The sequence below is a fragment of the Notamacropus eugenii genome, chromosome 1 (genome assembly GCF_028372415.1).
Source record: "Notamacropus eugenii isolate mMacEug1 chromosome 1, mMacEug1.pri_v2, whole genome shotgun sequence".
Lineage (NCBI taxonomy): Eukaryota > Metazoa > Chordata > Mammalia > Diprotodontia > Macropodidae > Notamacropus > Notamacropus eugenii.
In genome coordinates this window covers 473187276-473199688 of record NC_092872.1, presented here as the reverse complement: position 1 = coordinate 473199688, position 12413 = coordinate 473187276, and the positions used below count along the sequence as shown (strand labels likewise).

At 38.2% G+C, this 12413-nt stretch overlaps 1 protein-coding gene across 1 annotated transcript in view; it reads left to right on the top strand.

Moving 5' to 3' along the window:
- The first annotated feature begins 1888 nt into the window (after positions 1-1888).
- The window catches only part of LOC140519364 (liver carboxylesterase 1-like), a 101278-nt gene continuing 90753 nt past the window's right edge, over positions 1889-12413 (top strand). The window contains exons 1-5 of the mRNA XM_072632278.1: positions 1889-2036; positions 4733-4937; positions 6561-6705; positions 7872-8005; positions 9612-9765. Coding sequence (XP_072488379.1) covers positions 1943-2036; positions 4733-4937; positions 6561-6705; positions 7872-8005; positions 9612-9765 — 732 coding nt within the window. The 5' untranslated portion in view covers positions 1889-1942. The remainder of the gene's footprint in view (positions 2037-4732; positions 4938-6560; positions 6706-7871; positions 8006-9611; positions 9766-12413) is intronic.

The window sequence follows — 12413 nt, the reverse complement described above, 5'->3', positions numbered from 1 at the left end:
AAGCAATTAAAGACATCTATAGTCATATGGAAAAAATGCTCTAAATCACTACTGATTAGAGAGATGCAAATCAAAACAACTCTGAGGTACCACATCATATCTATCAGACTGGCTAATATGACAAAACAGGAAAGTGACACATGTTGGAGAAGATATGGGAAAGTTGGAACACTAAGTCATTGTTGGTGGAGCTGGGAGCTGATCCAACCATTTTGGAGAGCAATTTGGAACTATGCCCAAAGGGCTATAAAAATGTGCATACCTTTTGACTTATCAATACCATTTCTAGGGCTGTATCTCAAAGAGATCAAGTTCAAAAAATATTTATAGAAGCTCTTTTTGTGGTGGCCAAGAACTGGAAATCAAGGGGAGGCCCATCAACTGGGGAATGGCTGAACCAGTTGTAGTATATGAATGTAGAGGAATACTATTGTGCTATAAGAAATGATGAGTTGGCGGACTTCAGAAAAACCTGCAAAGACTTATATGAACTGATGCTGAGTGAAATGAGCAGAACTAGGAGAACATTATACACAGAAACAGCCACAGCGTGCTAGGACTGTTTTTGATAGACTTAGCCCTTCACAGCAATGCAAGGAACTAAAACATTTCCTCAGGACTCTTCATGCAAAATGCCATCCACATCCAGAAAATGAACTATAGAGTCAGAATGCGGAATGAAGCAGACTATTTTCTCTTTTGTTGTTTTGGTTTAGTTTTTCTCATGGTTTCTCCCATTTGTTTTGATTCTTCTATGCAACCTGACTAACGCGAAAATGTGCTTAATTAGAATGTATATGTAGAACCCATATAAGACTGTATGCCATCTTGGGGAGTGGAGGGGGAGGGAGGGGAGAAAATTTAAAACTTATGGAAGTGATTGTTGAAAACTGAAAACAAATTAATTAAAAAATAAAAAAATAAAAATATAATAAAAAAGAAAAGAGCACGCAGAAAGGAAGGGACACTGTTCAGTCTGGCAGTTTAAAGATATAGCCTGTCCTGGCTAAACAAATAAACAAAGGTGGGTACTCCAACTCATGTGTTAAGGAAATGCAGGATTTCTTTTTCCAGAAGCAAGAAGCCTCCATGTTGGCTATCTGTGTATGCATAAAGCAAGCCCTTGTTACACTAGTGAAAAATAAAAATGGCATTTTTTAACCATCCAAGTTAATGAATCCACAGAAGAATCCTGGGCTTAGACATGAGTTATAACCAGAGATTTACCAGAGTAACAACAAAACAAAACAAAGATCAAATGAGTGGGAGAACCCTCAAGGTTGGACATATATATGAGCTTAGAATTTGGGGAGGCACTAGCCATGGGTTACATGGGTTCCTTGGGGAAAGTTTCCTTCACAATCTTCCCCAAACTATATTCAAGTTTACACTTATTTTTTTTTGACAGATCACATTTTTTTTTCTTTAAAAAGCTTAGATTCTCTGACAGAGATTCATGTCCATTCTACTGATGAGAAAATAATAGTGACAAGAAGTTAGGAGGTTTCTTCTAGGTCATCAAAACATATACTGTAGTTGAGCTTAAGGGTAGACCTCTCAAATAATTCTTTATTTATTTAAACATTGAGTCTGTCCCTCTAGACCTCATCACCTCTTATACTAAACTATGTGACTGACTGTGCTTGCCCTTGAGATAAAGAGAGAAGTCAAATTGCATTTAGGGTTAAAACGTACTTAACTTATTTTCACCATAATGGGTTTGTAATCTGAGTATTTTGGGGATGGAGCCAAGCAGATGGAGAGGTTGGGTTAATTACTGGGTTATTTTCCAAACACCAATGCTTCCTAATAGAAAGAATACTATTTGGAAGAGGATAAATTCACCTCTTGTTTTTGTTTGATTTTACTTTGACCTTTTTAGTCAGTCAGACAGTGCTTGTGAAGCTCTTCAAAGCAGGGAACCACTCTGAGGACAACTTTAATGCTTTCACCAAGCATCTGGGACAACATTTCTCCTGATATAATGTGGTTACTTTCCTTGGTCCTGTGTTTCTGCCTTGATTTACTATTTCAGGGTAAGTTTTTTCCCTCCTACATACCTTCAAAAATAACTCTGAGAGCTTTGTATATTATTCTGGCAGAAAACTATGCAAAGCCTGGAATTTCTGGTAGAGTTTAGAGCCAGAATCTGCCTTCTTTTGGCTTTCCATGGAAAAAGATTTAGGATTTTATAAAAGCAGCAGCATTTGGTACTGACACTGTACTTCCCCTTTCTTATTGATAGATGTCCCACTTTGAGCAGCCCCAAGTGCTTCTGGTTTAGCCTAGTGGCTGGTCCTTGGGAGAATGGATCACTGACAGAAGCAACAAAAAATTGGGAATAGTCTACTTAAAATAAAGACAATTGGATATTGATATCTGCAAATGTAAAATTGAAGACCATTACGACAAAATTTTAAAAAAAGGTGACATAGTGTTTTATCAACTAGGATACTCTAAATCATTGAATGTTAATGTTGGAAGGGACCACCATCAACATCATGTTTTCCCTATTGGCCTCTAATTCAGCAGAATCATCTACCACAAATTTATCCTTTCTCTGAGAAGGAAGTACGAATGACTAAGGGGCTGAGAAAGGAAAAGGTACACTGAATAATTGATATGATACCTTTTAGACAGTCCAACTATCTAAGAGTGAAATTATTAGATAGTTCTAGTAGTCTATTTTCTATCAGGTCTCATGGAGCAAATGAAAGAGATAGACACTGAGGAAAAGAAGTCAATAATGGCTCCTGGACTAGGCAGGAAATTTCAACTTCTGTAATTAGATGAATTGGACTGATGTGTCCTTATTAATTCCATGCTATTCCTAAGCCTTTACTTCTGTAAAAGGAACTAGATTAGACGATCACAAAGGTATCTTTCTTCTTGAAATCATGTGATCTGTAATTTTGATGGTATTATAACTCTATCAGAGCTAAGGGGAATAGGAGAAATATAGAGATATTCAAAGATAAGGAAAAGAATCCCTACATAGTATTTAAATATTTTATCTTCCCTCCCTCTCTCTTTCACTCTTTCCTCCCTCCCTCCCTTCTTTCATTTATTTTTCCCTCCCTTCCTTCTTTCATTTATTTTTCCCTCCCTTCCTTCTTTCCTTCCTTCCTTTCCTCTTCTCTCTCTCCCTCCATCACTTCCTTCCTTCCTAAGTCAGTGTATATATAACTTTGGATCTATGATTTTTTTCCTGCAAAATATTTACCATCATATTTCTCACCTAATTGACCAAAGAGCACAATTCCTGAAAATGTACTTTCCCAGAACAAGAGATGACAGTGGCTGGAACAATGATAGAATTCCTGTAGAAGTAATGACAATTACTCACACCACTTGAAAGGAGTTCATGTGCATTGTTCCTGAATCCCCCACCTGCTGAGGGGGAGTGATCTTTATCTAGCTAGCTATCATTCTGGGTTGAAGTTCTGGCTCTGACATGAACTTCTTGTGTCATTCATGACAAGTCTCTTAACATTTCAGTGTTTTACAAAACTCTCTAAAATTATGAGGTATTTCCCTGAATTGATAGAGGGAGTTTCCTCATCTGGGAATTCTCTATATCAATGAAAGTGCATATGTTTATGCGTGTGCGTGTATATATATATATATATACATGTATATATACACACACACACATACATATAAGTATATATATACATATGTGTGTGTATAGTGGGTGTATAATACATATATATATATATATATACATACATACATACACACGTAGAATACTTTGCCACCCTTAAAGCTTTACACAAATGCTATTTCTATTACTATTATTCCTCTTTCTCTTCCTCCTCTTACTTATTATCTCTGACATGTACCTAGAAGGAGTGCTTTAGAGGATATGGAATAGTCAATGAAGTGCTGAGTTTGGAGTTAAGGAGTTCTGGGTCCAAATACTGCTTCTAATATTTCCTAGATGTGTGACCTTGGCAAATCACTTAAGCTATATGTATTTCAGGCAACTCCTTAAGACTAAGGTGTCATCAGAGATAGGTTGTAGACTATACTAAAGAAATGATTATGGTTAGAGTTTAAGCTTCCTCCAGCAGTGACTGAGTCTTATTCTTCTCTCCTTCCCTTAGCTCCCAACCCAGCATACTTTGTATAACAATAAAATGTGTTGAATAAAGAACTCAGTGATTCTCAAGAAGGGAAATTTTATCAATATGTATTCCTATTAAACCTCATTCTTAAAGGCAGCTATGGCCTAATGGAAATGCTCAGAATTTGGAGTTAAAAAGTGCCTGCTAGCTACATGACCTTGGGCAGTATCTTAACCTCTAGGAATCTCAGTATTTCATCAGTAAGATGAGGAGCACATACATATTATATATATAGTATATTCTATGTATATACTAAATATATATATAGGTATGTATTATTTACCTTATAGTGTTATGAGAAAAACAATTTGTTGAATGTTAAAGTACTAAAACATTGTGAGCTTCTATTATGGCTCTGGTTTCTTTATAGAATTTTCACATCCATTCTCTCATCTGGTACTTATAACAGGTAGATAATATTGTCCCTAATTTACAGATGAGAAAACTGAGCCCCAGAGAAATTATTACTTCTCCAAAGTTGGCACATAGTGAAGTACAGAGAAGGAGAAAGATGCCCAGCTCACCCAACTAGTCCAATGCGGATTCTGCACCACCATATTGTTTCTTCAAGTGAAATCATTTTTCCCTCTCTCAATGTTGCATAGGGCAGCATGCCTCAACATCTGTAGTACACACTCAGTATGGAAAAGTCCAAGGCAAACCTGCAAGCCTAAAAGGATTTAATAAACCTGTTCAGGTTTTCCTGGGTATCCCTTTTGCCAAGCCTCCTCTTGGATCCCTGAGATTCACTCCACCCCAGCCTCCTGAGCCTTGGGACTACGTAAAAATCACCACTACATACCCACCCATGTAAGCCATCAGTCTTCAGCTTCCTCTTGGGATGGGAGGGATTAAGGTGGAGGAAATCATGGGGTATTATGTTATTATTCTTTGGTTTTTCACATCATTTCAAAATCCCTTGCATTGTCTCCAGTGAAACATTTCTGTTGCTTCCCCTTCCCAGCTAGCTGGAGATAGATAGATAGATAGATAGATAGATAGATAGATAGATAGATAGACAGACAGACAGACAGACAGACAGACAGACAGACAGACAGATAGATAGATAGATAGATAGATAGATAGATAGATAGATAGATAGATAGATAGATAGACAGATAGAACATTCATGGAGCAAGGTAAAGATAAAGCTCCCATATCATTACCAGTGATGGTTTGAAGGGTAGAGTCCAATGATACTGTAGGAAGGAGGCAGAGATGATGGGCCAGCAAAGTGGTTTGGAGCTGTTGGTTGCAAAGGGAGGTAGAGGCCTGATTCTAGGCAAGACAGGGGAGAAACTCACCCATCTAGGACAGAAATGGCTCTTTTAGATTAAGTACTGTCAGAGGTTGGAGGGTTTGCAGGAGGGGAACCTATCAAGGACTCCTAGTGGATTGTTTCCTGAGCTTCAAAGTGATTCACCTACCCTGGAAACCCTCAAGTTGAACTGGTATAGCCCTAATGCAGCATACATGATGCAGGTATTCCTGGTAACCACCTGGCTTTTTTACTTTATTACAGTCAAATCCCTGAGAACACAGTGCCCGCAAAGGCAGAAAATACACTTATCCTCCATTCTTCATTAATGTCAAGACCCCCTTGAATCATGAGCTTATGATTCCCTTGCCACTGATGAGTCTAGTGGTTTTTAAAATCATGGCATTGGTGAAAGAATGTTTGGATGAAAATCAGCTTCAGTTTAGACTCTGCCATTTAATGATTGTGTGACCATGGACCAGTCACTTAACCTCTGTTTCCTCATTTACACAATGGGGACAATGATGGTTCCTCTAGTTGCCTCATAGGCTTGTGTGAAATGAGACACTGATGTCTTGTCAAAATTCTACCGTCTGGTAGACACTAGAGGCACTACAATGTTTCAGTCTGATTTCTCCAGACCCACATTCTTTCTATAACTACCTTCCTCCTTCCCACTATGTTGTCCCTAGATTCACTAACTATTTATCCATAAAAATCACTTATTGGGAAGCCAGAGATGAAAGAGATCTTGGAAATCATTTAGTCCAAACTCCTCATTTTTCAGAGGAGAAGGTTAGGTCCTAGTACAAGGAAATGACACACATTGGGACACAAAGAAATTTAGTGTCTCAGTTCATAAACATAAAGAAAAAATAATTTCAAGTCTTTCATTAAGCCTTCACTGGGGAAGGTGAGAAAGAAGGAATAGCAGAGGGAAAAGTCTGAGGACTGGAGATAGTCTGCTGGCCCTATTATCCTCTATGTGGTATTAAGCAACCACATTTCCTTTCTATGCCTTGGTTTCCTCATATCTAAAATGAGGGTGTTTAACTAGATATTTAAGGACCCTTCACATTTGAAAGCCTAAGATCTAAGATCTATGGTCCTGTGGTCCCAAGTTATATTTCCCTAACAGCTATTGAAAAGAAATGATCTTATGTTTCATTGCATAGGTGCACCCAGGACCCAGCTGGGGGACAGTTATTCTCTGACCTTTTTACCAACCGGAATGAAAAAATTTTCTTGAGGATGTCTGAAGACTGTTTATACCTAAACATTTATAGTCCAGCTGATCTGACAAAGAAGATGAAGTTACCTGTAAGAATACTCAGGCTAGGGTTGATGAAAGTTCTGGATTCTGTGGGTTATGGTTATTTCTTGCATCTATGGCGGGGAAGAAACAGAGGGATCAGTATATTGGGATTGTTAGTTCTCCTTTGGTCAGTCTGTGTGACCTGATATTTTCCTCCACTATCTATTGGGGCTGGATAAGCAAACTGTGGTACATGATGGAAAACAATGATAATGCCTTAAATTTACAAAGAATTATTATACATATTCTTCCATTCAATCCTTGACACATTTGACAGAGAGATAAATGTTATTATTCTTATTTGAGAGAGGAGGATCAAGAAAGTCTAACTTTTAATAGACTTGCCTAAGGTCATGTAGCTGTTTAGTGGCAGAATTGCAATTATCACAGCATCATAGAATCTCAGAAGTAGAAGAGCCATCAGAGGCTGTGTAATCTAACCTGGACCTGAACAAGAATCCTCTTTCAACACCTTCAGTGATGGGGCACTCCCTCCCTCCTAAGGCAGCCCATTCCACTTTTTGAGAGTTCTTACCATTAGGGGACTTTTTCTGACATTGAACGTAAATACTGCTCTACAAGTTCTATCCAGATCATGCCATGTTCTACCTTTTAGGACAAAATTTTAAAAAAATCTAACTATTCTTCCATATGACAGACCTTCAAAGACTAGAAGATACCATTCATCCCCCCTTCGCAGTTTTTCTTTTCTTCGTGCTGAAGATCTCCATTTCCTTCATCTAGCCCTCAAACCCTGGTGTCTTGACTCTCAATTCAAGACTCTTCTACTAGACTAGGAAAAACAATGATATACACACATACATACATATATTTGTATTTGTTTATGTGTGTATATGTATATATACATATATGTATATTTCATGTAGTGAAAAGATCAAATCAGAATTGACACTCAATTATCTGCAGCAAATCAAAGGTGAATAGAAACATGAACGATCTGATTTGGTTTTTCAGATTGTCTTTGGCCTATTTTTTCTCTGTTTTTATTGAAGTCAGTTTACCTTTCTAATTTTGTTGTCCTCTGGAAGTACTGAAAATGACAGCATTCCCGGAGTACACTGGGAGAGGATTAGTTATAGAGTCACATGGGAAGCTCTTGACTACGACTAATTTCAACTGGGTTTCTCTGACCAATTCCTTTCTTCTTTAGGTGATGGTATGGATCCATGGAGGAGGTTTGTTGACAGGTGCTGCATCAAGTTATGATGGACTGGCTCTCTCAACTCTTGAAAATGTTGTGGTTGTGACTATTCAGTATCGCCTGGGAATTTTTGGATTCTATAGGTAAGATCTAGAGTCCAGGACAGTTGGGCACATCCAGTAGTGTGGACCTGCCTTTAGGCTTATAACATTGACTCATCCTCAAAGAATAAATGAATATGGTCAACTTTGATTAGCAGAATATATTTCTATTTTTTTCCCTTTCGTTCTCTTGGAAATTGGTCTATGCATGTATAGACCTTTTGGGTTTCTTCTATGATATCATCTTGAGATTAGGGACTGTGGCATATGGTAACATGTGTATCTTACTGTATTGTCAATGTCATTGCTACCCTATGATTAGTTACTTATATAAAGTTAGGGGTGTCATTTGATGTCAGCCCAGTTCAACAAATATGAATTGAAACACTGTTAATTCATTTGATTTTTTTATTGAATACCTTCTATATTCAAGCTACATGATTCTTAATTGAATAATTGAAATAGACATTTATTAAGTGTCTCCTGGGCTCTAGATGCTGGAAATTGAAAAATAGATGTGACAAAGATTTTTAAAAGGGTTTTTGGTCAAAGAGGATGGGGAGAATAACAAGTGCACCAATAACTATGCCACATGACAGTAAGGGAAATAGAAAAGAGAAATCCAGGTAAAGTGCTTTGTAAAATCTAAAGTAAGAGAAATCCCTCTAAGCTGGGTGAATAGAATGTCAGAGAAGTCACAATGGAGGATATGGCACCTGAACTGGACCTTGAAGGAAGGGCAGGATGTTAACAGATGTGTATGGGGGTGAGGAGATCATTCTAGGAATGGGAGATATCATGAGCAAAGGCATGGAGACATAAGAAGCCAGAATGATACATGGAGAAGAATAATATGAGATAAGGCCAAACGGGTAGGTTGAGGTCCTCTTGTAGACACCTTTGAATGCCAAGTTCAGGAGTTTTTGGTTAGAGGAACTGTATAATCTCAGTGAATCATTACACTTGTGTGTAACTGTATAGAGAGGTGATTGACTAGAAGGTAAGAGGACTTGGTATTTCCAGTATTTCTACAGCTAGATGACACAGTGAGTAGAATGCTAGACTTGGAGTCAGGAATACCTGAGTTCAAATCCAGGTTCAGGTACTTACTATTTATGTGACCCTGGGCACGTCATTTCCTATCCTGGCTGTTAGTGACCTAGACCAAAGCCCTTTTCACCTGATACTGATTATGGTTCTGGTCATGAGCAGGGCATACATAGGGCCAAAAAGAAGAAGGCATCAAAGATATTGAAATTTTTATTTGGTCTCTCTGAGGGGATCCAGTCATGAATATTGATAAAACACCTCAGGGGTCAGTTGAGGCATGGAATTGTCAAACAAAATTAGAAATATTATCCTTGCCCTCAGGAAGATTGCATCTAATAAGAAAACAAGACCCAGAAATAAGCACAAATATGACAAAGTGTGTGTGTGTGTGTGTGTGTGTGTGTGTGTGTGTGTGTGTGTGTGTGTGGAGGGGGTGTTCACTGGAAGTAGGAAGCCCAGCCTGATTCATTGTTTCCTAAATGACCTCTTATTTCCACCCTGACCTCACTGAACCTTTTTCTTGCTTTGAGGATGTTTGCCTGACCTCCCTTCCCTCTCCTTTCCAGCCCTCCTCTTATATCTGTCTTCTCTCTCGCAGCACTGGTGATGAGCATGCTAGGGGAAATTGGGGTTACTTAGACCAAGTGGCTGCACTCCACTGGATCCAGAAAAACATTGCTAGCTTTGGAGGAGATCCAGGGTTAGTGACCATCTTTGGCGAGTCAGCAGGAGGCAATTGCGTTTCAGCACTGGTGAGTTTTTAGGAGGGTTCAGCCGTACTTTGATTCAGGTGGGTTGAATCAATGACTGTTGATAAAGAGTGGTAGCCCCACCTAGAAGCAGATGTAGTTGGTATTGCCAGTTACTTTGGCTCTTCCAGCACTCCCTAAAAATCTGTTCATATTTCTTGGCATTGAATTTCTTTCATAGGAAGCAAACCTAGAAGCAGTGAGCAAAGTATCTAAGACTTGAAAGTGGACCTGGTCATGTCCCACTGAGAAAGCTAATGGTAACAATTTGTGTCAGGGTGGAATGCAGATATTTTGCAAAACACTGTTCCTCTTATAATGATGATCCTTTTTTTGTAATACTTCAAAAAGAACTTTTCTCATAGCAATTTCATGAGATAGGTAATGCAACTATTATTGTTCTCATTTCACAGATGGGGAAACAGGTTCATTAATAGGCTATGTCCTGCCTAAGTTCACACAGTTAAGGTATGACAGAGATAGGAATCAAACTCAGGTCTTGACTCCAAATCCAGTACTTTCCCATTAACTCCTGTTGTACACCTAAATTGGCTCAGACAGGTCAGATCATGAAAAATAACCCAACGTGTTTATGGTAGTCTAAATGGACTGTACAAAGTTAAAATGAGAACAGTTTAAGTTTTATTGAGAATATTAGGAGGTTTAGAGAGCGATATGATGGTAGTACAGCTTTTTAAGAGCTTTTCAAAGAACTCACTTACTTAGAGAAAGAAAACTAAGTACCTGACTACAGTAATCTAGTGTTTGATAAACACAAAGATCCAAGCTTTTGGAGAAAGAACTCACTATTTAAGAAAAACTGCTGGGAAATCTGGAAAGCAGTTTGGCAAAAATGAGGCATAGATTAACCATCTACCAAGAAAAAATCAAAATGGGTACATGATTTAGACATAAAAGGTGATATCATAAGCAAATTATGAGAGCATAGAAAAAATTGCTAGTCAGATCTATGGATAAGGGAAGAGTTTGTGATCAAATAAGAGATAAGGAAGATCATGGGAGTTAAAATGAATTCTTTTGATTTACGTGAAATTAAAAAGCATTTACACAAAACCAACATAATCAAAATTAAAAGGAAAGGGAAACTTAGAAAGCATTTTTATTGCAAGTTTTTTTGATGATTGCGTTATTTCTCAAATATATAGGGAACTAAGGCAAATTTATGAAAAAAGCGTTTTAAATCACTAATTAGAGAATTTCAAATTAAAACACCTGTGAGGTGCCATCTCATACCTATCAGATTGGCTACTATGACAGAAAAAGAAAATGGCAAATGTTGGGTGGGATGTAGAAAAACAGGTACACTAATGTACTGTTTATGGAACAATTTGGAACTATGCCTGAAGGGCTATAAAACTGTATATATCCTTTGATCCAGCAATACCATTACAATTTCTGCATCTCAAAGTGATCAAAGAAAAAGGAAAAGGATGCAGGCATACAAAATTTATAGCAGCTCTCTTCATGGCAGAATAAAATTGGAAATTGAGGGAATGCCCATCAATTGGGGAATGGTTGAACAAATTTTGGTATATGGTGATATACCATATCACTATAAAAATATGACAAAGAAGATTGTTTCCAAAAAGAAACACTGTGGAGACTTATATGAACTGATGCAAAGTGAAGTGAGCAGAAATAGGGGAATATTGTGCACAGTAATAGCAGTTGGTTGATTGTTGTGCTTCGTCTTCAAAGAGGACCAAAATGACATCACCATTGTAAAGTGAAATTTCATTGTGTCTGACTATGACTGATCAGACCAATACAAGCTCGGAATGCTTTACCACAGGTTGGACACAGATAGTCCATGTGAATATTTGGGGTGAATATTCCAAATTTGAGCATGCTACGTTTACTTTGTGCTGTCTCAATTTTGCTTTGCTCAAAGAGCACAGCACCTTTTCTTATGTGGGCAGGCCACGCTGAGTGGTCCTGTGCCAGTATCTCCCATGTTGTACAGTCAAATCCAAAGTTCTTGAGAAAGACTTTAAGAGTGTCCTTGTATCATTTCTTTTGGCCACCATGTGATCTCCTGCCCCATGTGAGTTCTCCATAAAATAGTCTTTTTGGCAAGTGTACATTTGACATTCAAACAACATGGCCAGCCCATCGGATTTGTGCTCTCTGAAGCATAGTTTGAACACTTGGCAGTTCAGCTTGAGCAAGGATTTCAGTGTCTGGTACCTTATCCTGCCAGGTGATCCTCAGAATCTTGCTAAGACAAATGGAAGCAATTCAGTTTCCTATTATGGTGCTGGTAGACTGTCCATGTTTCACAGGCATACAACAATGAGGTCAGCACAATGGCTCTGTAGACCTTCAGTTTCGTAGTCAGTCTAATACCTTTTCTCTCCCAAACTTTGGAATCTCTCAAACGCTGAGCTAGCTCTGGCAATGCAAGCATCAACCTCATTGTCAATGTGTACCTCCCTGGAAAGTACACTACCAAGGTAAGTGAACTTATCCACAGCATTCAAAACCTCTCAATTTGTCGTAATTGATGGTTTCATGTACGGATGGTGTGGTGGTGGCTGATAGAGCACCTGTGTTTTTTTGGTGTTATTAGGTCAAAGTTAGCACAGGCAGCAGAGAACTGATCCATACTTTGTTGCATCTCAGCTTCAGAG